The 27,831-nt window shown below is 39.7% G+C and overlaps 1 protein-coding gene across 2 annotated transcripts; it reads left to right on the top strand.

Moving 5' to 3' along the window:
- Positions 1-7,592: 7,592 nt before the first annotated feature.
- On the top strand, positions 7,593-27,323 carry EAPP (E2F associated phosphoprotein). Of its 2 annotated transcripts, XM_069464161.1 has the most exons (6): positions 7,593-7,737; positions 11,692-11,873; positions 13,230-13,325; positions 14,917-15,034; positions 19,003-19,113; positions 26,632-27,317. In XM_069464161.1, the coding sequence occupies exons 1-6, from the start codon at positions 7,664-7,666 to the stop codon at positions 26,906-26,908; spliced, it is 858 nt and encodes a 285-aa protein (XP_069320262.1). In that variant the 5' UTR covers positions 7,593-7,663; the 3' UTR covers positions 26,909-27,317. The 2 variants fall into 2 exon arrangements, with proteins under 2 accessions (XP_069320262.1, XP_069320269.1); XM_069464168.1 differs by lacking the exon at positions 14,917-15,034 and having other exon boundaries at positions 26,632-27,323.
- Positions 27,324-27,831: the final 508 nt, after the last annotated feature.

Genomic DNA, 27,831 nt, shown 5'->3' with positions numbered 1-27,831 from the left:
GTCTCCCCTGATCTCACCGCCACCGAGACACATGTGCAAGTGGTGGCGTCTGATCCAGTAGTGATCTGGCCACTGGTAGCCATTCATCACCCCTGTCCCTCGGTTTATCTTTCTCCAATACTTCCTCAGCTGCTGTCATCAAGGTGGCCTCTAGTCAGCTCAGCCTATTTACTTCTGATGTAAAAGAATCACTTTTTTTTTTTTTTTTTTTTATTACAGTCGGTCACAGGTCAGCTTGACTCTCAGGTCCAGAATCATCTTGCAGTGTCTGCAGGGGATCCAGCGACCACTCCTGTCTTACTAACCGACCCTGATTTTGTCCAGAGTACCAACACGCCCAGCTCAATTTCCTGACCACAGGACACAGTTCTGACCAATTAGACACAGGTCCCCAGGGAGGACATCTCCAGGGGAATAAAAAGGCCAAGCCTCTTTTTGAAGAAAGTCTTTCCCCTGTACCCCCTTTTTGCACCTAGAAGTCAGACTGACGCCTGGAGGTGTAGCAGCCAACTCCGCACCCTGAGGCCACAGTCCCGCCCCGGAGAGCTTACACCCGGCATGACAGAGCACGGAGAGGAGGAGCCCCCCGCCCCGCGTGAATAACCTCAGGAACAGCCACGCCAGCCCCAAACCGCTACCCCTACCCCTGATGTTCAGGGTAGGTGAGAAAAACAAACTCTGCCCGTCTAAGCTGCTCATTGTCTTGGTCATCTCTAACCGAGGTCGAATCCTACCTCCTATAGAGAGTTCTCCCCTAATGTCGCTGTATTGTTTTTATTGGTCCCCCCACCCAATATTTTTGATCCACAGTGGTTCAACCCCTGGATGCAGAACCCACAGATACTGAGGGCCAACTAGAGCTCTTAGTGGGTGACTGATACACTAGGCTCATTTAATCCTTTCTATAATCCTGAGAAGTGGGTATTATTATCCCCATTTTACAGTTAAGGAAACAGGCTCAGAGAAGTTGAGTAACTTGCCTAAGGTCACACAGCTAGGAAAGTGGCAGGGCTAGGATTGAAACCCAATTCTGTGTGATGCCAAAGTCCTCAGCCCTTGTCTCCAGGCTGTTTTTAAGTCCCATAGCTTTTTCAGGCTGTACTGGAGACAAGGATAAGGTAGGTGAGCATCTTAAGCCTTTCTTATTCAGAGTGAACTATCTAGATCCAAGGGAGATAATTTTCATTTCCTGCATACGATGGGAGGGAGACATTGACAGAAGAGCCTAACTTCTGTTGAACGTTCTTATAAATTTCAGCCTCTGCTCTTAATAGTGTATTCTAACCATTGTAGCCTCTTCTTCTGTCCCCATGTCTCTCTGTAGGTCCTTCAGACTGTGGTTAGATCTGATTGGTCTATCTCATACTGTGCGTGCTAAATTACTTGGTTTGGTTCATATCCAAGGTCTTGAAAATAGGAGGTGGGATGATTCCTCTCAATTTTCTAGATTGAAAAGCCTCCCCTAATGTTTAACTGCATGACATTTCAATGGAAAAAGAGGATGGGTGTGGGTGGGGGTGGACGTTTTCTGATCTCTACCCAGAAACAAGGTTTCAAGTTGGATTTGAAATAGTGGTGGTTGTGTTTGTGCTTTCCCCTGGTTATTATGTTTTAAGAATATGTTTTGGGTTTACTCTGTTTTGGTTTTGGTTGGGGTACTTTCTTTGAGAATCATATTTGATTCTTAATGGGGTTGTTACCTTGTTTGTTTTACTGTTTTTATCTGCATATTTTTGTTTACTGTAGGTATACCCCTGGAACTTTTGTCTTACTCTTTTCCAGATGCTGGATTAACATTGAGATCTATTTTAGACTTGTGGGTGTGTTGTGGGCGGTGCGTGGAGGTGATTAAAGGGTCCATGCGATCTTTCACTGTTTTCACCAAAGGGTTTTTATTCAGCTCATTTCGTTTTCTTCCTTCCAACTCAAATTCATCTTCACAGGACAGGATTTAGTGTAAGGGTTCCCATCTTCCCCTCAGTTAAATATTCAGTACTAAGATTTTGCCAACCAGCTTAACAGAAAATAATTTTTCCATGGCATCTTCCTTGGTAGATCTTAAACTTGGTAAAACCTAAAGGAAAAAGAAAATCAAGATTCTAACCTTGAAGAAAAGAACCCAGGAGAAAGTATGAGCTTGGTTCACTTTGCCAATCAGTGCAATGTGTATAATACTGGAAAACAAAACGTTTTAGTTTTTTAAATTTTTATTTATTTTTATTTCAGAATATTATGGGGATACAAACATTTTGGTTATAAGTTATGACTTTGCCTCACCCAGGATTAGAGGCATGCTCTTCCCCCATATAATGCTCACCCCATCCATTAGTTGTGAGTTTACCCACCCCTACCCCCCCCATGCCCAATGACTATTACTACCATGTGAGCACCTTAGTGTTGATCAGTTAGTGCCAATTTGATGGCGAGTACATGTGGTGCTTATTCCATTCTTGTGGTACCCCACTTCGGAGGATGTGCTCAAGCTCTTTCCAGGATAAGAGGTGCTAGATCACCATCGTTTTTGTAATTGAGTAGTATTCCATAGTATACATATACCATATTTTATTAATCCACTCATGGATTGGTGGGCACTTGGGTTGTTTCCATAGCATTGCAATAGTGAATTGTGCTGCCATAAACATTCGAGTACTGATGCCTTTATTATAGAATGTCTTTTGTTCCTTTGGGTAGATGCCTAGTAGTGCCATCACTGGATCAAATGGTATTTCAATTTTTATTTCATTTATTTATTTTTTCCTTTAGTGATAAATCAACAGAACAATTTTTAGTGCTTTCAGTTATCTCCAAATTTATTTTCCACAGAGGTTGTACTAATTTACAGTCCCACCAGCAGTGTAAGAGTGTTCCTATCTCTCCTCATCCTCGCCAGCATTTGTTGTTTTGGGACTTTTTGATAAAGGCCATTCTCACTGAAGTTAAGTGATATCTCATTGTGGTTTTGATTTGCATTTCCCTAATGATTAGAGATGTTGAGCATTTTCTTATATGGTTGCTGGCCATTATTCTGTCTTCTTTTGAAAAGTTTCTGTTCATGTCCTTTGCCAATTTATTGATGGAGTTGTTTGATTTTTTCTTGTTGATTTTTTTTAGTACTAGATAGATTCTTGTTATCAGCCATTTATCAGATGTGTAGAGAGCAAATATTTTCTCCCTTTCTGTAGGCTGTCTATTCGCTCTAATGAGAGTTTCCTTGGCTGTGCAGAAGCTTTTTAATTTGATTAGGTCCCATTTATTTATTTTTGTTGCTGCTATGATTGCTTTGGGGGTCTTCTTCATAAATTCTTTGCGTAGGCTGATGTCTGAGTCTTCCCTACATTTTCTTCTAGGATTCTTAAGGTTTCATGCCTTAGGTTTAAGTCTGTTATCCACCTAGAATTGATTTTTGTATGAGGTGAGAGGTGGAGAACTAGTTTGAATCTTCTGCACGTAGTTATCCAGTTTTCCCAGCACCATTTATTGAAAAGAGATTCTGTTCCCCAGTGTACATTTTTGTCTGCTTTGTCAAAGATTAGATGACAATATGCGGATGGTTTCATTTCTGGGTTCTCAGTCCTGTTCCAAGGGTCTATCTCTCTGTTCCTGTGCCAGTACCAGGCTGTTTTGGTTACTATAGCTTTGTAGTAAAGCTTGAAGTCTGGTAGACTGATACCTCCCAGTTTGTTCTTTTTGCTTAAGATTGCTTTGGCTATATGAGGTCTTCTCTGGTTCCATACAAAGTGTAGAATTATTTTTTCTAGATCTGTAAAGAATGATGATGGTACTTTGATAGGTATTGAATTAATTCTGTAGATCACTTTGGGCAGTATGGACATTTTAACAATATTGATTCTGCCAATCCATGAGCAAGGTAGATTTTTCCATCTGTTTACATCTTCTACAATTTCTTTTCTTAGTGTTTTATAGCTCTCCCTATATATGTCTCTCACCTCTTTTGTTAAATATATTCCTAGATATTTAATTTTCTTTGAAGCTATTGTAAAAGGTGCTGCATTTTTTATTTGATTTTCAGCTTGACTGTTATTAAAACAAAATGTTTTAAAACACTTGAGAAAACTTGTAAAAACATCGCAATGTTTTACAGTCAATTCACACAATCTGGAACTTTCTATTTAAGTTGTTCAACTTTTTTTTTTTTTTTCTTTTTCTTTTTTGGAGACAGGGTCTCGCTCTGTTGCCTGGGCTAGAGTACAGTGGCATCATCATAGCTCACTGCAACCTCAAACTATTGGACTCAAGTGATCCTCTTGCCTCTACCTCCAAAGTAGCTGGACCTATTGGTTCGCCCAGCCATGCCTGGCTAATTTTTCTACTTTTCATACAGGCAGTAGTGTTGCTGTGTTGCTCAGGCTGGTCCTCAAATTCCTAACCTCAAATGATCCTCCCTCCTCACCCTTCCAAAGCGCTGAGATTACAAGCCTGAGCCACTGTACTTGGCCTCAACCTTCATTTTTTATTTAGATGGGAGCTATCCACAATTTTTTTAAGACAGTAAACTCAGATGTTTTATTTTATTTATTTATTTTTGAGACAAAGTCTCACTCTGTTGCCCGAGTTAGAGTGTCATAGCATCAGCCTCACTCACAGCAACCTCAAACTCCTGGGCTCAAGGAAACTTACTGCCTCAGACTCCTGAGTAGGTGGGACTACAAGCATGCGCCACCATGCCTGGCTAATTTTTCTATATATATTTTTAGCTGTCCATATAATTTCTTTCTATTTTTAGTAGAGACAGGGTCTTGCTCTTGCTCAGGCTGGTCTCAAACTCCTGAGCTCAAACGATCCTCCCGCCTCGGCCTCCCAGAGTGCTAGGATTACAGGCGTGAGCCACCGCGCCCGGCCAACTCAGATGTTTTATATCTTTGCTTCTCCTCCCAATGAGAAGTGGACTCTAATTCCCCTCTCCTTTAATCTGGGTTGGCCTTAATGACTACCTTGACCAATAGACTGTGGCAGAAGTGACGTCCAGGGACTTCTGAGGGTAGGTCAGAGAAAGTCTTGCAGCTTCCATCTGGGTCTCTGGGAACCATTTTGGAGATTTGAGCTGCCATGTAAGAAGGCTGAGCACTCTGAGACGGCCATTGTTGTGAGGTGGCCCAAGGCTTTGTGGAGAAAAATGCATTTAAAGAGTTTCCGTCTCCAGCAGAGACCCCAGACATCAGGGAGCAGAGTAATCCCTGCCAAAATTGTAGATTGTGATCAAAATTAATGATCATTATTGTTTCAAAGCTCTTAGATTCTGGGGGTGGATTTTTGTATAGCAATAAGGAAATGGAACAGGGAGACAGTAAGCAAACAAGTAATATGAAGTAGAAGGGGGAAAAAAGATGGACTAAGATTGAGAAAATGGGAGGGAGAGAAAAGGTTTGAGATTTAAAATTTTAGACAAGGCGGTCAGGGAAAGCCTCCCTGTTTCTCTCTGTTTGTTCTATACTCTTGCTTCTCCTTGCTTATCAGCACATTATAACCCCAAACAGCCACCCCAACATGGCCTTTTAAGCCCCAGCATTTACTTGTTCTGTTACAAGTCCTAGGACCACAGCCAAGATCCTTAGGATTTTTAACTTTTTTTTTTTTTAGATGGGGGTCTCACTAAGTTGCCTAGGTTCACGTGCAGTGGCTATTCACAGGTGCGATCACACTGCTGATCAGCACAAGAATTTTGACCTGCTGCATTTCTGACTTGAGCTGGTTCACCAGCCTTAGGCAACCTAGTGGTTCCCCTGCTCCTGGGAGGTCACCATATTGATGCTGAACTTAGTGTGGACACCTGATTGGCATAGTGCTCAAGTTGATTCTCCCACCTCAGTCTCCTGAGTGGCTGGGACTACAGGTGTGTGCCACTGTGCCCAGCAGAATCTTTAACTCTTAATTTTAAATTCATGGGAGTAAGAATGTAATTGGCCCAACTTTTGTGGAGCAGAATGAACAAGAACATATGGGCACATCCCTGAGGAGGGCTATGATTCCCAGAAAAGGAAAGATAGGTTCCTGAATAGGCATCTCCTTCACATCACTGTGACTCATGGGAGAGTATTTACTTCTCAAGAAGGTTGGGTGGAACGATAGTTAAAAAACAGAGAAATACATGTCATGTGAGTGGTACACTACACTACAGGAGTTCAAAGCAGAGAAGAATTCCAGGTAGAGGAAGAATCTGAAAAAGCATTACAGAAAATGCAAATTGTGAGTTCATATAACTATAGCATCTCAGGGCTGAATGATGTCCTAAGGGTCATTCTGTCCAGTCACTTCAAGTTGTAGATGGATCTTTGGACACTGAACACTAGAATTAAAAAAGAGAGGGTGCTCCAAGGACTAGCATAAGCAAAAGCCTAGTGGAAAGGCATAACATATATTCTGGAATCAGCAAATTGTGCTGGATATGTGTGGGGAGTGTAGTGGGAAATCAGTTTGGCACGATGGATTAAACCATATTGTGGAGGGCCAAGGGCCAAGAATATCACAGGCTAAGGTGAACAGATTCAGCAGGTAAAGGTGAAATATGAGGACCTGTTCAGGGAGGGAATCATTCAGAGCAGAGCTGTCTGGAAGAGGATCACTCTGTCAGTGGAGAGCAGCATGACTGGAGAGGAAAAAAGCAAATGAGGCTGTTGATTAGGAGCCTGTATCAATAACCAAAGGTGAGGGCTGGGAGATGGGATGTGGATGAGAGAGACATTGCTAAGAGATCTACAAGGCTTGGAAATTGAGAGCTCGTGGAGGAACAAAGGAGCCAAGATTCGGGGACTTTCAGTCTGTAGTCATTGTAAGGATGGCGGAGATAACATGAGTCAAAAGTAGCTAAAGGCTAAGGTATAGGAATGGGGTGGAAGATGATGAGTTAGGTTTGGGCCACATTGAGTTTGAGTTGCCAGTGGTGCATCAGGTGGAGGTATCTAGCAGGCACCCTTAAATCTGACAGTATTGGAGGAGAGGGCAGGGGCCAGATGCGGAGGGGGGAGTAATCTGGATGGGGTAATAAGGAAGAGGGGAGAGATGTTCCAGTAGGAGGCATAAACCTGAATGTAGTATGGTACAGAACCAGGAGAGCAAGCCGCTTCCCGATCAAGAGGCTGTCATGTACTTCGTCTCCTTAAGTATCCAATGGAGTCGGATGAGGGCTGAGCAAAAGTTGGGACTGGGAAGAGGAGGAAAATAGGCAACTTTTCGACAGACAGTAGAGGCCGCAGTCAGATTGAGGAGTGAACAGCATGAAGGCGCGGCTGGGAGCCGCGCGGTGAAAGGCAGGCAGAAGAACTGGAGAGACGTTGGGCGCTGGGGTCTGAGGACGTATTGGGTTTCATGCTACGTGTCCCTCAGCATCGAGATTTCTGCTTCGTAAGTGACGTGAGACACGTAGACTGTTCATCTCAGAGACGGTCACAAGAGTGCTGATTATTATCTTTTAGCCGTTGTTTTCCTGTAGGTAGTAGACGCTGAGGTTAGCGCGGGGGCTAGGACCCGCCTCTTCCGCCCGCCCCTTCTTCCGCCCGCGTGAGCACTGGGACGGTCTGCGCAGGCGCGCAGGGAGCACTCGGAAGTGCAGGCGGAAGTGGCGTCGGAGATACTTTAGGGACGGGTCCTACGGAGTAAACAGACGCTGCCCGTCGCCTGAGGAGGGTGTAGGCCTCCGTAGGCCACCATGAACCGGCTCCTGGACGACTACGACCCTTACGCGGTTGAAGAGCCCAGCGACGAGGAGCCAGCTTTGAGCAGGTGGGCCTCTGTCCAACCCTGGCCCTCGAGGCCAGTCGTTGGCCGCCTCCACTCGTTGCGCCTGCTGAGCCTTTGCGGACCCTCGGCCTAGCGGCTCGGGCGCCTCTTGCGCCGTACTGTCACTTGTAGGAGGCCAGTGGGGGGTTCCTGGTGGGGTCACGCAGCCCCCGGGGAGGCAGGCCCGACACTGGCTGAGAAGAGGGATATTCCGGAATCACAGGGAACCCCGCGTAAATCTTCAAAAGCCATAAGATCGAAACCTGCCTCTACAGCTTAGCAGAGTGACTGAAAGCAAGTCACTTATCTTCAGTTTCACATCTATAAAATGGACATAAAATAACATAGAGATCTAAGTTATATAACCTAATATAAAACATAAGTTTGCTGTGAGGCTCACGTGTCTTACTGTGAAGTGCCTGTCTTGAAGACTAAACTGCCATAACAGAAATAAGGGAATATTAACTAGGCTTTTCTTTGACTATTATATGTTTGCGCTGAGCTGCCCAGATAAATCATAGGATCTTTTTCTTCCACAGGGTTACAATGTGGGATAATAAGATAAATTATATATTTTGGAAAAGCACTGTAGAAAATGTTGGCCTGAGATAGGTACAAATTAAGTTCTGTGGAAATTTCCAGAGAAAAGGAATTTGTCCTACGTGGGACAAATTTGAAGTTATGTTGCCAAGAGATTTCCCAGGCAAATTTAGCTATTTATGAAGCTGTCAGCAGATCGTATTTATAAACTATTTAAAAATTTTATTTTTATTTTTTTATATTTTTTCTTTTTGACAAGTCTTGTGGATAAAAAATTTTTTTTGGAGACAGAGTCTTACTCTGTTGCCTAGGCTAGAGTGCAGTGGCATCATCATAGCTCACTGCATCCTGAAACTTCCTGGGCTTAAGTGATCCTCCTGCCTCAGCCTCCGGAGCAGCTGGGACTACAGGCCCTGCCACCATGCCTGGCTAGTTTTTATATTTTTCGTAGAGACAGGTCTGGCTCTTGCTCAGGCTGGTTTTGAACTCCTGACCTCAAGCAATCCTCCCACCTTGGCTTTCTAAAGTGCTAGGATTATAAGCGTGAGCCACTATGCCTGGTCTATTTTAAATTTTTGATTCAATTTTTTAAAAATTATTTATTTTTTTAAAGGGGAGAGTGAGAAGCAGGGTTCAATTGTTCAATTTCCTTTTTTTTTTTTTGAGACAGTCTCACTCTTTTGCCCTCGATAGAGTGTAGTGGTGTCATCGTAGCTCACTGTAACCTCAAACTCCTTGGGCTCAAGAGATCGTCCTGCCTGAGCCTCCTGAGTAGCTGGGACTATAGGCGAGTGTCACAATGCCTGGCTTGATTCAATTTTTTTAAGTTAAACTTTTTATTTTGAGGTTATTGTAGAGTCGCATGCAGTTTTAAGAAATATTATCTTTTTCCTCACCCAAAAAATATTATAATAGAGATCTGTGTACCCTTTACCCAGTTTCCTCCAATGTTATACTACAAAATACAGTGTGGTATCACAGCCAGGATATAGACATTAATACAGTCAAGATACAGAACATTCCATCACCACAAGAATCCGTCTTGCTGTTCTTTTATAGTTATGTCCACTTCCTTCCCACCTCACACCCTTCTTAACCCTTGGGAACCACTAATCTATTCTGCATTTCTATAATGTTATATAAATGGAATCATGCAGTATGTAATCTTCAGGATTGGCATTTTTCTCTCAGCATGATTATCTGGAGAGTCATCCAGGTTACATGTATCAATAGTTTGTTCCTTTTTTATTGCTGAGTAGTATTCCATAGTTTAACAATTCATTCATTGAAGGATATCTGGATTGTTTCCAGTTTTGGCTAGTGTGAATAAAACTATAAGCGTTCATGTATAGGTTTTTATGTGAACATAAGTTTTCATTTCTCTGGGATCAATGCCCAGGAGTGCAATTGCTGGGTTGTGTGGTAGTTACATGTTTAGTTTTATAAGAAACTGCCAAGTTGTCCACAGTGGCTGTACCATTTTACATTCCCACCAGCGATGGATTTGATGTTATTTAGTGAGCTGTCCATTCTGCTCCTACTTAAAATAATCTGCTATGTCCCCCACTTTGGAAACACTGGAATATAGGATAGATCAGAGTTTCTTAACCTTGGCAGCACTGACATTTTGGGTCAGATAATTCTTTGTTGTGGGGGGCTGCCTTGTGCATGTAAGATGTTTTGCAGTACCCCTGGCCTCTACCCAGTAGATGTCAGTATCCCCTCCCTCTTCCCTCAGTTGTGAGAATCAAAAATGTCTCTAGCCATGCCAAATGTTCCCTGGTGGTGGGGAGGAGAGCAAAATTGCCCCCAGTTGAGAACCAGTGGCGTATATAGAGGGTAGTGGGAGGTAGGCTTGAAAAGATAAGTTGGAGCCAGATTGTGGAAGGCTGTTTTGAATGCTATGCCCAGAGATTTGGCAATGGAAGAAGGCTTCTGAGTTGGGTAATGATGTGATCAGAGTTCTTTAGGAATAACATTCTGGCAGTAGGATTAAGGGTACGATGACATAAAACAGAGTCTGGAGGCCTGGAGGTCTTTAGGATGTGGTGGTACAGGCAGAGTTAAGAGGACCTGAGTGTACATGGTGGTAATGGAGAAAGGGAGCCTACTGGTCAGAATGGGAATTTTCTTGGGAATAGAATCTGGCTAAGGCCTCTATCATTAGCAAAATTAATTAGTATGGATTGCATTTTTCTGATTTACCTTCTATAAGAGCCTCAAAAACATTGTTCTGTAAGAGCAAATAGAGAAGCAAAAGTCAGGAATAGTCTGTAACTATCCATCAATTCATGAATAAATGAGCATTATTTATGTACTGTTGATTATAATAGAAATGTCTTAGGCATTCAATTCATTTTGATAACATTTCATTCTTCCTGATATCTGGTTTAATCCTGTCATACTAATATTGGTGGGCAAACCCAGGCACAGAAGGCAAAGTAAATTGGCAGAAATTGCTTAGGAGAACTTGGAATATCATTTAGCTTTCTCTCTTTTTATAGTTCTCTGTAGCACTGTGCCTTTTAAACTATAATATTTATTTACTGTCGCTTAACATATTTTATGTGTATATATTAGCTGTATATTAATTATGTATATTAAGTCTTATATAAGTATCCAGAATTTTTTATTTTTTTACTTTATTTTTTTTTTTGAGACAGAGTCTTCCTTTGTTGCTCGGGCTAGAGTGCCATGGCGTCAGCCTAGCTCATAGCAACCTCAAACTCCTGGGCTCAAGTGATCCTACTGCCTCAGCCTCCCAAGTAGCTGGGACTATAGGCATGCGCCACCATGCCCGTCTATATTTTTCTATATATTTTTAGTTGTCCAGCTAATTTCTTTCTATTTTTTTTTTTTACTAGAAATGGGGTTTTGTTCTTGCTCAGGCTGGTCTTGAACTCCTGAGCTCAAATGATCCACTGGCCTCGGCCTCCCAGAGTGCTAGGATTACAGGCGTGAGCCACCGCACCCGGCCATCAGAATTTTTTTAAAACTCCCAATTTCATGAAGTCAACTTTTCATTGCTGATGAGATTTGAATTGGTGCAATGCTTTTGAATGCAGTGTGATAATACAAGAAGTCAGAAAGATGTTGGTATCTAATTTTAGATATTTATCCTAAGGAAATCAATAGAAACAAAATTACGTGTACAGAGATGATCATTGTAGTGTTTAATAGCAAAAAGTTTAGAAATGTGCAGTGTCCATAAGAGGAAATGTACGTAGACATTAAAAATATATTTGGAAATAGCAGAACTGGTTGATCTATTAAGGAAGAATAGCTGTGTAGTGTGGTAGGTATATCAAATGCAACCTTGTGAAACTTAAAATTGTTATTGGACAGTGAGATGATGGGAGTTTTAAGTTACTTTAATATTTTAATATTCGTATTCTTTCCGATTTAAATGTATACTAGCTCCGAAGATGAAGTGGATGTGCTTTTACATGGAACTCCCGACCAGAAACGAAAACTCATCAGAGAATGTCTTACTGGAGAAAGTGAATCATCTAGTGAAGATGAATTTGAAAAAGAAATGGAAGCTGAATTAAATTCTACCATAAAAACGATGGAGGACAAGTTATCCTCCCTGGGAACAGGTAACTTTTGGTTCAATTTTCATATATATTTTTGTAAGCTCCATAAGGGCGGGAACCTTATTTATACTCTTTTGTGTCCCCAACGCTTTCAGTAGATGCTGAATAAATATTTATTGAGTTAAAGGATAAATGTTTTTGGCAATCAGTGCTGGAGTTTTCTTTGATGACTACAGAGAAGTATCCTGTGTTCTTGGAAAGAGACTATTTAATACTGTTAACTTGCATGATTTCCTTGTGCAGTTTTTATCTAGGATAAAAAAAGACACACAAACTTATAGAGATGTTTTTAGGGTTAAATGGCACTGATACAGCATATTTAATGATGTGTCACCACAGATCCCTGTCTCATTTTAGTAAGTAATAGAACATATTAACACTTCATTTTGATACTTGGTCTTTATGTAAAACATACCTGACCTGAAAACTGGTTTGTAAAAGTAGGACTCCTTGGTGTTGGTTTCCATGTTGATATGCTGTGTATTAATGAATTGAAATCATATGGTAGTAATATAATAAAAATGAAGGGAGATGTTAATTAAGAGGAAGAAGTAGGGATGGAGGCATGTTATGGCAGTGGGCACAACTGAGGAGAGAGGGAGAGTGTATCTTTGACTCATTCCCCTTGCTTTCTTGTAGGGTTCTTATCCTCTTTCTACTGATGTCTCTTAGAACAAGATGTTTACTTTCTGTTCTCCATGGCATACTGCATGGGTGAAAGGTAGAGATACGTAATGCTGGAGACCTGAGAATATTTAATTGGATTTGTGGGAAGGGAGAGAGGATAATTTTCTCAAGATTTGTAATGCTTCAAGGAGGGGTGGCTGGGCACGGTGGCTCACGCCTGTAATCCTAGCACTCTGGAAGGCCAAGGCGGGAGGATCGCTCGATCTCAGGAGTTTGAGACCAGCCTGAGCAAGAGTGAGACCCTGTCTCTACTAAAAATAGAAAGAAATTAGCTGGACAACTAAAAATATATATAGAAAAAATTAGCCGGGCATGGTGGCGCATGCCTGTAGTCCCAGCTACTCGAGAGGCTGAGACAGAAGGATTGCTTGAGCCTGGGAATTTGAGGTTGCTGTGAGCTAGGCTGATGCCATGGCACTCTAGCCGGGACAACAGAGTGAGACTCTGTCTCAAAAAATAAATAAATAAATAAATAAATAAAGGAGGGGCAGTTCTCTATAATTGCATAGGACATAGAAATTGAGTAAGTCATTGGTGTGAAAATATTTCATCATCCAGATGAGAGTGTGTATGAGTTGATATTACTTTGAGGTGATAGAAGAATATGTGGAGTTTTTTTCCTTGTGAATTATGTATGGTTTAGTTTGTAAACTTCACTTCTGGTTTGAATAGGCTCCTCTTCAGGAAAGGTGAAAGTTGGAACAGCTCCGACAAAGTACTATGATGATATATATTTTGATTCTGATTCTGAGGATGAAGACAAAGCAGGTAAATAACATATTTACCTTATATTTTATGAGAAAGATTTACCTAACAATTATTTGATTTTAGGATTTCTCTCTGAGTTTTATTTTGTAGGAAATTGCATGCCATTGATGTGAAAACAAAAGCAGGATTGATTGATAAGAAAAGGTGGGGATGCAGGCATATGAGGACAGGACACAAACAATGGTGCTGTGTAGGTGTACCTAGGGAAAGGGAGAATATGTCCTTACTCAATACCTCCCCTCCTCAGGGCTCTTGGACTCCATCTCCCTGTAGGTTCCTTAGAACAGCAACATTTGTTTTCACACCTGCAAATAATTTCAATATTTTTATCTTCCTGCAGAATTTTTCCTAATGCATCGCTGCTGCTGCTGCCTTTTTTTTTTTTTTTGACAGAGTTTCACTCTGTTGCCCTGGCTGGAGTGCAGTGGCATCATTACAGCTCACTGCAACCTCAAACTCCTGGGCTCAAGCATCCTCCTACTTCAGCCTCCTGAGTAGCTGGGACTATAGCGAGCACCACCACGCCTGGCTTATTTTTTCTATTTTTGGTAGAGACAGGGTCTTGCTCTTCTTTTTCTTTTTTTTTTTTTTTTTTTTCTTTTTTTCACTGATTATGCAGAGCAAGGGGTCTCGCTCTTGATTAGGCTGGTCTTGAACTCCTGGCCTGAAGCCTTGGTCCCCCTGCCTCGGCTTCCCAGAATGCTAGAATTATAGGCGTGAGCCATTGCGCCTGGCCTGTGCATTACTTTTTATTTTTTATTTTTATTAATTTTTTATTTTTTTGAGACAGTGCCTCACTCTGTTGCACTGAGTAGAGTGCCATGGCATTATGCTAGCTCACAGCAGCCTCAAACTCCTGGGTTTAAGCGATCCTCCTGCCTCGGCCTCCCGGAGTGCTAGGATTACATGTGAACCCCTGTGCCCAGCCTGTGCATTGCTTTTTAGTCAGCATCTATGTTTTTTGAAATTGATTTTTTTTATAAAATTTGAGCAAAGTTGAACATAATGACAAGAACAAAAACTAATCAGTAATTACATTAGAATATACAAATAACAAATTTATATGGTAAGGAACTTTTTTATATCTTTATGTATTTTTAAATATTGACCTGCTAGGGTACATTTAAAAAGTCTAGTGTGTATAGATGGCCATAGTTTTTTTTCATTGATTTTTGAAATATTTTTGTTTTGATTCCAGTAGCATTTTATATATAGGAACTTGTGGAGAAGTTTGGTTTTTTTCCAGCTAGCATTCTCAGATTTAAGTTGCGGAGGATTTATTCATCAAAAATAGTTTCTATTCCTGGCTTGCTTCGAGTGGCTTTTTTGAGACTCTGAATTCGAGTTATGTGAACTCAGTCATTGAGATACCAGTGTTTGGTGAAGAAACAATTTTTGCTTCCTCTGTCATCTTTATTTTAATGCCTCATTAATTGGACAAGAACTTTATTTGGAGGAAGAGTTTTAAAAATTTTTTAAGGAAAATATAAATGAATATATAGCTTGGGAAATGAGATTCTTCATTTTATATTAAAGAAATATGAACTTTAGACATGATACTTAGCCATATCCTTAACATTTTCGAAATTAGCACAAGTGACCAAGAAAAAAAAGAAGAAACAACACAGGATTCCAACAAATGATGAATTACTATATGATCCTGAAAAAGATAACAGAGATCAGGCCTGGGTTGATGCACAGAGAAGGGGGTAAGAACTTAAATTTAATATTTAGAATCTTTAGAAAAATATGACTGAAAGATGATTTTTACTATATTCACGTTTTGAATATATATATGTATGTATGTTTATATACACACATAAACAAAGAAGTTTGAGAAAAAAACTGGTTTATTTCGAAAATAACCAGCAAATTTTAGTCCATTTATTTTTAAAAATTGTTGTTGAATTCAAACTGCTTTAGTCACACTCTTTATTCAAGAAACAAAGCTGACTTTTTTCCAAATAGACACAATTTTAAATTACTTTGAGATTAAGAGTTTATGTGGATGCGAGTAGATGTTATGTTTAGAATCCAAATTGTTCTTTTTAACTGTTTACAAATTTGATTTTTAAAAAATTGAGGTGAAATTCATGTAACTAAATCACCTACTTTAAAAGTGAACAATTCAGTGACAGTTAGTACACTTATACTTACAGTGTTTGTGCAGTTACTACCTTTATCTTGCTTCAAACTGTTTTCATCATCCCAAAAGGAAACCCTATACTGTTCAGTGGTTTCTCTCCACCCCCTCCTTGTTCCTGGTAACCACTGATCTGTGTTCTTTTTTTTTTTTTTTTTTTTTTTTTTGAGACAGAGTCTGGCTCTGTTGTCCGGGCTAGAGTGCTGTGGCGTCAGCCTAGCTCACAGCAACCTCAAACTCCTGGTCTTAAGCAATCCTTTTGCCTCAGCCTCCCAAGTAGCTTGGACTACAGACATGTGCCACCATGCCCGGCTAATTTTTCTCTATATATTTTTAGCTGTCCAGATCATTTCTTTCTATTTTTAGTAGAGACGGGGTCTCACTCTTGCTCAGGCCAGTCTCGAACTTCTGACCTTGAGCAATCCTCCCACCTCGGCCTCCCAGAGTGCTAGGATTACAGGCGTGAGCCACCGCGCCCAGCCTGATCTGTGTTCCGTCTCTGTGGATTTACTTATTCTAGATATTTCATATAAATGGGATATTATACAATATATGGCCTGTCTTATCTGGCTTCTTTCATTGGGCATAACGTTCTTGAGTTTCATCTACGTTTTTTTTTTTTTTTTTTTTTTTTTTTTTTTGTTGTTGAGACAGAGTCTCACTTTGTTGCCCAGGCTAGAGTGAGTGCCGTGGCGTCAGCTTAGCTCACAGCAACCTCAAACTCCTGGGCTCAAGCGATCCTACTGCCTCAGCCTCCCGAGTAGCTGGGACTACAGGCATGCGCCACTATGCCCGGCTAATTTTTTCTGTATAGATTTTTAGGTGTCCATATAATGTCTTTCTATTTTTAGTAGAGACGGGGTCTCGCTCAGGCTGGTCTCGAACTCCTGACCTTGAGCAATCCACCCGCCTCGGCCTCCCAGAGTGCTAGGATTACAGGCGTGAGCCACCGCGCCCGGCCTCATCTACGTTTTTAACATATATTAGTCCCTTTTTTTTTTTTGAGACAGGGTCTTGCTCTGCTGCCTGGTCTAGGGTGCAGTGGCATCGTCATAGCTCACTGTAACCTCAAACTCTTGGGCTCCAGCAATCCTCTTGCCTCAGCCTCCCAAGTAGCTGGGACTACAGGTGTGCACCACCACACCAGGCTAATTTTTTCTATTTTTCATAGAGATGGGCTCTCACTCTTGCTCAGGCTGTTCTTGAACTCCTGACCTCAAGTGATCCTCCCACCTCTGCCTCCCAGAGTGCTAGGTTTATAGGCATGAGGCACTGTGCCTGGCCAACACACTTTTGACCATTGTGAATTGTGTTGCTATCAGCATTGGTGTACAAGCATCTCTTTGAGTTCCTGCTTTCATTTCTTTTGGGTATACACTACATCTAGGAGTAGAATTGCTGGATCTTACGTTACTTCTGTAGTTAGTTAACTTGTTGAGAAACCACCAACTCTTTTCCACAGCAACTGGACCATTTTACATTCTCACCAGTAATATACAACAGTTTAGAGACTGGATTTTTATATAAAGGCTGATTTGTCATAAAATTAAAAGATAGGCAACTTGTCGCTATTACCCATTGCTTCCCCAACTTGGCTGTGCTTCACAATTGTCTGGGAAGATTGAAATGCAAGCCCTTGAGTCCTACTCTAGGAGGTTTTGATTCACCTAAGGTGGGGTTCAAGAATCTGTATTTTTCAAGTCTGGAGGGATTGATGTTGGTGTGTGGGGGGGTCTTTGTATACTGCCTTTTAGTCTACTCTACCACTTTGTCTTTTTGTCCTATCCCTGTTTCACCTATGCACTGCTTCCTTAATTGTCCTTTGCATTTATTTAATGAATATTTTTCCATCACCTATAGTGTGAAATGAATGAATGTTTTAAAGGTGACGAGTGATATTGTGTTGGTCAGAGAGATTGCAGTCTAGCTCCCAATTCTGGTAATAAAATTTGGTGACATAAGATAGAATGTATTTTCATTGTTATATAATCTTGAGAAGAAATAACATTTTGTTGACTTGTTATTTACATTCCTGCATCAAGCAGTAGTTGCCTTTTAAGACCACAGAAATTAACTTCAAATGATGAATTCACTACCTTTTAAGCACCTTGAGGGCAGTGGTCAAGCCTGGCCTGTTCAGTGCTGTATTGCTAGCGTCTTGCACATTGTCAGATGAACACTCCGTAAACATCTATTGGATGAATGAATGAAGTTACTTTCTTGTGGTTTTTGTTTTGAAATTTGCTAGGTATTGGACGTATTTAATAGTTGTAAAATATATACCATGTTTTCAGTATTTTTTCCTACAGGCATTTAAAGAGTTTAGGAAGTAATGGCAAATGATTTGTCTTTTGTTCAGTATTTTCAGGAACTTACTTGAAGTCTTTAAATATATATATATATATATATATATATATATACTTTTTAGAGAACAATTGAGCAGATAATACAAAGAGTTCCCATATACCACCTCCCCACCCTAATAACACACACACACACACACACACACACACAACCCCCCCCACTCAAAGACAGTTTCCCTTATTGTTAACAATCTTACATTAGTACAGTACCTTTATCACAATTAATGAACCAATATTGATACATTATTATCCGAAGTCCGTAGTTTTTTCAGATTTCCTTAGTTTTCATGTAATGTCCGTTTACTGTTTCAAGATCCCATGTAGGATACCCGATTAGAGTTGTCATATCTCCTTAGGTTCTTCTTGACTGTGTCAATTTCTCAGACTTCCTTGCTTTTAATGACCTTGAGTGCTTTAAGGAGTTCTAGTCACATGTATTGTAGAAGGCCCCACTGTTGGAATTCATCTGATGTTTTTCTCATAATTAGATAGGGATTATGTATTTTTAGTAGGAAGAATACAAGAACACAGAAGTATAGAGCCATATTCATCACATTGTATCAAGGGTACATGCTACCAACATGATTTTTGCATGTTGATATTGACCTTGATCACCTGGCTGAGTAGTATTTGCCAGGTTTCTCTACTGTAAAGTTATTCTTTCCCCCCTTTCATACTATACTCTTTGGAAGGAAATCACTATGTGCAGCCAGGACTTAAAAGAGTGGGGAGTTATGCTCCAACATCTTGAGGGGAGAGTATCTTCATAAATTATTTGGAATTCTTCTGTATGGGAGATTTGTTTGTTCTCCCCCATTTATATATTTATTCAGTCATTTATATTAGCATGAACTCATGGGTATTTTATACTTTGGGTTATAATCCAGTACTACTTTGTTGTGTTGCTCAAATTGTTTCAGCTTTGACCATTGGGAGCTCTTTCAGTTGGCTCCTGTTTCCTTTGCCATAACCCCTCATTGTTTTGTTCTTGTTTTCTTGAGCAGTTCCTCACTTTCTGACACTTCAAGGTGCTTCAGATTCATCTTATATTCCTCATTCCTAGAATTGGCCATTTCTCTGAGGAGTACTATTCTTTTTATTGTAGAGTAGTATTAGAAACCAAGATCTGGCTTTATTGTATTTTTCCCCACACTTTCTTCTTCTGTTCTAGTTATCATGGCTTTGGACTACAGAGACCACGTCAACAACAACCTGTTCCAAATAGTGATGCTGTCTTGAATTGCCCTGCCTGCATGACCACACTGTGCCTTGATTGCCAAAGGTAATGGATGAAGGTTACACACATGCCCCCCCAAAAAACAAAAGCCAGCTTGGTGGTCCTTTGTTTAAATAAGAAACAGACTTTCAAGGTACTCAGAAACTCTGATAAGGTTCTGTACTCATGTCCTTGGTGTTACGTAACTAATATTAATACAAATAATTTTGGTTATACATAGTTCTATTAAATATAGGTTTTCTAGTCCAAAATGGTGGCATAGAAGCAAGCTGGTTTCACTTTCTCCCCAGAAAACTCAAACCAAAATATACAGTGCCGAGATTATCACCACCAATATCCCAGATCTCCAATATAAGGAGGAGACAATTTCAAGGGCCACGGAGAAGTGAAAAGGCTTTGAGCAGACAGTAAGAGAATCAGACTTTCATATTTTTTTTGTGTCACCCCTCCCTCCAGTCTGCCCAGCACCAAGCAAGTGGAAAAATTACCCCCACTCACAGTTTCTGCACTGGAAAAAGTGAGATCGAGATGGACAACCATGGCTGGGTGCAGGGGCTCACGTCTGTAATCCTACCTCTCTGGGAGGCCGAGGCGGGAGGATAGCTTGTGCTCAGGAGTTTGAGACCAGCCTGAGCAAGAGCAAGACCCTGTCTCTACAAAAAATAAGAGAAATTAGCTGGGTGTCATGGTGAGTGCCTTTAGTCCCAGCTACTTGGGAGGCTGAGGTAGGAGGATCGCTTGAGCCTAGGAGCTTGAAGTTGCTGTGAGCTAGGCTGATGCCACGGCACTCTACTCAGGGCATCAGAGTGAGACTCAAAAAAAAAAAGATGAACAGCCAGCTTCTGTGCCATTTTGGGTTCCCTGGCAGGAGGCGTGTCCCTGCCTTAACCCACAGGAAGCATCGTGAGTGCCTGAAAGGAAAATATCCCTGAGAACAGCCAGAGACAAAGGAGGGAGGTGGGACTACCATCCCTAGACCTGGAAACTCTGCTTTGTGACTTGGCCAAAGGAGAAACCAAATCAGAGTGGCTGTTCAGCAGCATCACACTGTAGGAGGTTTGGTCTGTAGGTCCCTTGGACACGAACCGCTAGCCAGCCTTCCCACACTACTGGGATGTGCCCTTTGGGACCTTCCCCATTTGGGATGGGCAGTGCTCCAATTGTTTACTAGAGCTGAGGCAAACGTGGGCTTAAGGCACCATATAGTGCCAGAAAGGAGGTAGTGACCTAGCAAAAAAATTTAAAAAAAAAAAAGAAATTCAAAAATTATAAAGACTCTCTTAAGAAAACATATTTAATAAAAACCAAAACAAGCTAGACCAAGAAGACCAGAATAAATAATCCTTCAGTGCAAAGATGTAGGCATATATCCACAAGAAACAACAGCAAACAAGGAGCCATGACCTCCTCAAACAGGCAAAGCAAGGAACCAGTGACTGACCCTAACCAGAATGTGGTATGTGAACTCTCTAATCAAGAATTTCAAATAGCAATTTTAAGAAAACTCAGTGATCTCAAGACAACACAGAAAGGCAATTCATAAATTTATCAGAGATATTTAACAAAGAGATTGAAATGATAAAATCAAACAAATCTTGGAACTGAGAAATATATTTGCTGTGCTGGGAAATTCATTAGAGGCTCTCAGCAGAATGGATCAAGCAGAGGAGAGAATCAGTGAGCTCAAAGACAGGCTATTTGAAAACACACAGGAGAAAGAAAAAAGAATGAAAAGGAATGAAGATCTGCTTACAAGATATAGAAAAATTACTGCAAAAGACCAACTAAGAATTATTGGTGTTCAAGAGGGAGTAGAGCAAGAACCAGGGTTAGAAAGCTTATTCAAAGAAATAACAACAAAGAACTTTCCAAATCTCAAGAAGAAGATAAATATCCAGGTGCAGGAAGGTCAGAGACCACCAAACAGATTCAACCAAAAATAAAACTACCCCTAGGCATATAATAAACTCTCAAGGAGAAAGGATTCTAAAAGCAAGAGAAAAGAAACATAAAAGGATATGTAAAATATAACATAAAAGAGCTCTAATTCATCTGGCAACAGACTTCTCAATGGATACCATATAGGCCAAGAGGGAGTGAAATGACATTTTCAAAGTGCTGAAAGGCAAAAAAACACTGCCATTCAAGAATACTGTATCCAGCAAAGCTATCCTTTAAATATGGAGAGAGAAAGACAAACGAAAGCTGAGAGAATTCACCACGGCCAGACCTATCTTCTTTTTTTTTTTGTGACAAGAGTCTTGCTCTCTTGCCCAGGTTGGAGTGCAGTGGCATGATAGCTCACTGTAGCCTCTAACTCCTGGGCTCAAGTGATCCTCCTGCCTCAGCCTCCCCAGTAGCTGGGACTACTGGGGCATACCACCACGCCCAGCTAATTTTTTCTGTTTTTAGTAGAGACGGGATCTTGCTCTTGCTCAGGCTGGTCTCGAATTCCTAACCTCAAGAGATCCTCTTTTGCCTTCGCCACCCAGAGTGCTAGGATTACAGACAAGAGCCACTGCACCCAGCCTTGAGGTTTTTTTAAATTGTTTGTTTCTGTTGTATTTGTGATCTAGGATAAGTTGTCATCACATTAAAATAACTTGTTATATGTATAAGGTTTTTTGTAAGCCTCATGGTAACCACAATGCAAAAACTTATAATAGATTCACTAAAAACAGAAAGCAGTGAATTAAAACATACTACCAGAGAATGTCATTTAACCACAAAGGAAAACAGGAAGAAAGGAAGAGAGGAGTTATAAAACAACCAGAAAACAAGAAACAAAATGGCAGTAATAAGTCCTTACTTATCAATAATAACACTGAATGTAAATGGACTCAATTTTCCAATTAAAAGTCATAGAGTGGATAAAGAAACCAGACTTGACTATGTGCTGTCTATAAGAAACCCACTTCATCTATACAGACACACATAGACTGAAAGTTAGAGCTGGAAAAAGATAATCCATGTAACTGGAAACCAAAAAAAGAGCAGAAGTAGTTATACCTAGGTAAAATAGACAAAATCAAAGACTGTAAAGAGACAAAGAAGGTGACTATATAATGATAAAAAGGGTCAATTCAGCAAGAGCATATAACAGTTACAAATGTCTATACTCCCAACACCAGAGCTCCCAAGTATATAAAGCAAACATTAGTAGATCTAAAGGGAGAGATGGACTGCAATGCATTATTAGTAGGGGACTTCACCACCCCATTGTCAGTGATGGACAGATCATCCAGACAGAAAATCAATAAAGAAACATCAGAGTTAAGCTATACACTAGACCAAATAGGCCTAACTGACATTTACAGAACATTTCACCTAACTGCTGCAGAATATATATTCTTTTCGTTAGCATGTGGAACATCTCGAGAACAGACCATATCTTGGGCCACAAAACAGGTCTCAACAGATTAAAAAAAGTAGAAATCATATCAAGTATCTCTTCTGACCTCAATGGAATAAACCTAGAAATCAATAACAAGAGGAACCTTGGAGAATACTCAAGCACATGGAAATTAAACAACATAACTCTTTTTTCTTTTTTTTTTGTGGAGACAGAGTCTCACTCTGTCACCTCAGCTAGAGTGTAGTGACGTCATTGTACTGCACAGCAACCTCAAACTCCTAGGCTCAAGTGATCCTCTTGCCTCAGCCTCCCAAGTATCTGGGACTACAGGGATGCGCCACTATGCCTAAAACAATATGATGATTTCTATAGATGCTGAAAAGCATTTGATAAAATTCAACATCTCTTTATGATAAAAGCCCTCAACAAACGAGGTGTAGAACATACCTAAAAATAATAAAAGTAATATATGACAAACCCACAACTGAACAGGGAAAAATTGAAAGCCTTTCCTCTAAGGTCTGGAACACGACAAGGATGCCCACTTGCACCACTTTTATTCAACATATAATAATACTAGAAGTTCTGGCTGGAGCAAGTAGGCAAGAGGAAGAAATAAAGGGCATCCATATTGGAAAGAAAGATGTCAAATTAGCCTTGTTTGTAGAAGATATGATTGTATACTTAGAAAAACCTAAAGACTCCACCAAAAAACTGTTAGAACTGATAAATTCAGTATAAGTTGCTGGATACAAAGTCAACATACAAAAACCAGTAGTTTTTATGCAGGCCAACAGTGATCAATCTGAAAAAGAAATTAAGGAAGCATTCCCATTTACAATAGCTACAAAGAATATAAAATACCTAGAAATTGGCTGGGTGCAGTGGCTGATGCCTGTAATCCTAGCACTCTGGGGGTCAAAGGCAGGAGGACTGCTTGAGGCCAGGAGTTCAAGACTGGCCTGAGCAAGAGTGAGATGCCGTCTCTACAAAAAATAGAGAAATTAGCTGGGCATAGTTGTGTGTGCCTGTAGTCCCAGCTGAGGCAAGAGGATTGCTCGAGCCTAGGAGTTTGAGGTTGCAGTGAGCTATGATGATGCCACTGTACTCATGACTTAGCAAAAGAGCAGCAAAGACTGTCTCAAAAACAAACAAAACCACAAAACCTAGGAATAAATTTCACCAAAGATGTGAAAGATCTATACGAGGTAAACTATAAAACACTGATGAAATAAATTGAAGAGGACAAAAAATTGGAAAGATGTTCTATACTTACAGATTGGAAGAATTAATATTGTTAAAATGAGAACACTACCCAAAGCAATTTAAAGACTCACTGTAATCCGTATCAAAATACCAATGACATTCTTTACAGAAAAAAAAAATCCTAAAATCTATACAGAACCACAGAAAACCCAGAACAGCCAAAGCAATACTGAGCAAAAAGAACAAAGCTGGAGGAGTCACATTAGCTGACTTTAAAATTATATTACAAAGCTATAGTAACTAAATTAGCATGATACTGGTATAAAAACAAGACACATAGACCAGTGGAACAGAATAGAGAACCCAGATATAAATCCACATGTTTATAGCCAACTCATCTTCAACAAAAGCACCAAGAACATACAATGGGGAAAGGATGGTGTCTTCAATAAATAGTGCTGGGAAAAGTAGATATCCATATGCAGAAGAATGAGTAAAACTAGACCCCCGTCTCTCACCACATACAAAAATCCCCTCTAAGTGGATTAAAGGCTTAAATCTAAGACCTGAAACTATGAAATTACTAGAAGAAAACATTGAGGAAATGCTCCAGGACATTGGTCTGGGCAAAGATTTTTTGGTAAGATCTCAATAGCACAGGTAACAAAAGCAAAAATAGACAAATGAGGTTACATCAAGCTAAAAAGTTTCTGCACAGCAAAGGAAACAATCACAAAGTGAAGAGACAACCCACAGAATGGGAGAAAATATTTGCAAACTATTCATCTGACAAGACATTAATAACCAGAGATATAAGGAGCTCAAACAATTCAATAGCAAAAATACCCAAATATTCCAATTAAAAAATGGGCAAAAGATCTGAATAGACATTTTTCAAAAGAAGACATATGAATGGCCAGCAGGTATATGAAAAATGCTCAACATCACTAATCATCAGAGAATTGCAAGTCGGAACCATAATGAGATATCATCTCACTCCAGTTAAAATGGTTTTTGTCAAAAAGGCAGAGAATAATGGATGCTGATGAGGATGTGGAGAAAGGGGAACCCTTCTACACTGTTGTGTAATACAATACTGTTGTGTAAATTAGTACAGCCACTATGATGGACAATATGGAGGTTCCACAAAAAACTAAAAATAGAACTACCATATGATCCACCAATTCCACTACTGGGTATATATCCAAAAGGAAGGAAATATATCAAAGAGCTATCTGCATGGCCAGGTTTATTGCAGCACTATTCACAGTAGCCAAGATGTGGAATCAACCTAAGTATCCATCAACAGATGAATAGATAAAGAAAATGTGGTATATATACAAAATAGAATGTAATTCAGCCATAAAAAGGAATGAAATCCTGTCATTTGCATCAGTCTTTCACTATTGAATATGATGTTAGCTACGGTTCTTCATACATGACCATACATGACCATGAGGAAATTTCTTTCAATTCCTAGTTAATTGAGTATTTTTAATCATGAAAAGGTGTTAAATTTTGTCAAATGCTTTTTCTATATCACTTGAAATGATCATATGGTTTCTTTTTCCTTCATTGTATTAATCCAAATCCTTTTCCTTATCATGTTTTTTTTTTTTTTGTTTTGTTGGTGGCCTTATAAATGGCTAGCTTAGTCCATGTTGTGATTCAAGTTAACTGAAAGTAAGTGATGATATAGGCGGTAGATTTATTCTAGGACCTAAAGAGTAGTCAGTTATAGTTAATTCTTATTAGCTAGCTTGAAGTTTCTGATCATCTGCAACAATTAATTTTTATACTCTACTTATGAACTCTTGAGTGTTTTGCATGTAAGTTGACACCTAGACTTTGTTTATGAAATGAAGAAAATGTCTTTGTATTTAAGTTGCTTCTGTTGCTTAGGAACTGTAACACAGGTTTCCCAAACTCAAAAGAAGTTGTTTTATTATCTAATAGTGGAAATTGGTCTTGGTGAAAATTGTATCCCGTATTAATGCAAGGTTCCAATATAATGGAGTAAACGTGAAATTTTTTAAATCGAAATTTTAAAGTTTGGGGAAATGATTTTTAAGACTACCAAGAGCGTTCTTTAAGAAAACAGTTCAGAAAAATGATTTGTTCTGATACACAATAAATATAGAGAAGAGAAAAACACACATTAACATGTAATGAGGGATTCTTATAGATTTGAGACAGATACAGTCACAAAAGCACATGCTTGTATGTGCACAGGAAACTAGAACTATTTATGATTGACTATATCTTTGAAAGGTTAGATTATATCTTTACCTGTAGAAGCACCAGTTTGCACATACTTAATTCCTGGTGGTCGAGGTTGTGGTAAAGGTGTAAATTAATATTTGGAACTTATGAATGCACAGTTTGAGTTGACTGTTTTTAGCCAGCTATTTCTATTGCATCAAGTTTGGGCAAGGGGAAGAAGAAGAGCAACTTACTAAGTGGGAAAAGAAGTAGGAGAATATTATGTATATGGGGAGAACAGAGGAAGTACAATCTATTCATTAGACTAGTGGAGTGTAGCCACGAGTGGATATTATGAAGTCAGAAGTCCTTTAAACTTTTAAACCTGTAGCTCTTACTAACATGTTGACCAGAATGGCACCCTCTGTAATGAGAAGAGAGCAGAGTCTCAGGCCACAATGGGAAAAGACAAAGGCAAAGATTAAACATTATTTGGCAAGTTTTGAACAACTTCTGTATTTTAAATTTGAAGAACAAATCAGTTTTTTTTCCTGAGATAAAAGCTACTTTTAAAGTAGTAGAAAAGAGAATATATTTCTTCTTCATGTTATTCTCTATTAAAAAGTTTCTTCCTATTCATAAAACAACTCTTTAAAATTTCTTTAAATTTGCTATTTTGTTCCCATGTCTTTACTTTGGTTGGTATTTCAGTAAGTTTTTGGTGTTCTCAAATTTTATCTAAATCGATAACTATTAAAATAGAACATAAATCCAAATTCTCCATTTCATTTTCCTCTTAGGCATGAATCATACAAAACTCAATATAGAGCAATGTTTGTGATGAATTGTTCTGTTAACAAAGAGGAGGTTCTGAGATACAAAGCCTCAGAGAACAGGAAGAAGAGGCGGGGCCGTAAGAAGATGAGGTCCAACCTTGAAGATGCTGCAGAGCAGGCAGAGACAGACCTGGAAGAAATCTATCACCCAGTCGTGTGCACCGAATGTTCCACTGAAGTGGCAGTCTACGACAAGGATGAAGTCTTTCATTTCTTCAATGTTTTAGCAAGCCATTCCTAAACAAGGCAGCTGGCGTTTAATTGCCCAATACTGTATATAAGATAAATATGGACGGTTATTTTCCTCCTGCCTATTCATGTCATTAAGTGACATTGTGTTGTTATTTGAGGAAGCAGTATTTTATCTTTATGAAAAAGAATAGTTATCAACCTTCATCTCTCCCACCCTCCTTTTTCTTTCCTTTAATTTTCCCCCAATACTGATGGGACTGATTATTCATTCCCTTTTTGATGGACATTTGGAAACAGTGGGGCTTTTTATTTATTAAAGCTCTTTAGAATTAAAATGTTCTGTGGTTTTAAGTAATCGTTGTTTCTGGGTGTCATTTTTATTTTGGATATATCTTTGGTGCGATTAAACTGTTTCCTGAATTGTCTGTATTGTTTTTGCTAAGACATGTCTTTATTTCCTCCCCACCCCACCCCCACGTGATGGAGTGAGAGTATTTAATAACTGTAAAAATTGCATGATGTTGGTATTTTCAGATACTTTGAGTAATATAGGTACTTCCTTAAAAAGGATTACATTTGCCATTCAAACTTAATGAATGCACATTTTAAAATAGAAATTTGTGATGAGGGAAAGCAACCCCACCCCCTGACCTTAAAAATCCTGTTGCCACCTCTTGTGCCTACTGTTTATTCCTTCTGTTGCAAGCAACCAAGATATATCTATTTTTTGGCATTAATAATATAAAATCCTCAGTGGCAGCTTGGGGGGAAATTGTACTGTAGACATCTGTGCATTTTCATTTTTTAAAAGAATGTTAAGATCTAGACTATTTCCAAAAACAACATTAGAAAACTTAGGGTCCTCTTGTTCTAACAGAGAAGGTGTGATAGAGTGGAAAGTAGTCAGGAAATGCATTTTAACTCAGGCTGTGCCACGACAATCTTGGGCAAGTTTCTTACTTTGAGGTGCAG

The sequence above is a fragment of the Eulemur rufifrons genome, chromosome 2, assembly GCF_041146395.1.
Source record: "Eulemur rufifrons isolate Redbay chromosome 2, OSU_ERuf_1, whole genome shotgun sequence".
Classification (NCBI taxonomy): domain Eukaryota; kingdom Metazoa; phylum Chordata; class Mammalia; order Primates; family Lemuridae; genus Eulemur; species Eulemur rufifrons.
Note: the sequence above shows the minus strand (reverse complement) of the source record. Positions and strands in the feature narration are given on the sequence as shown.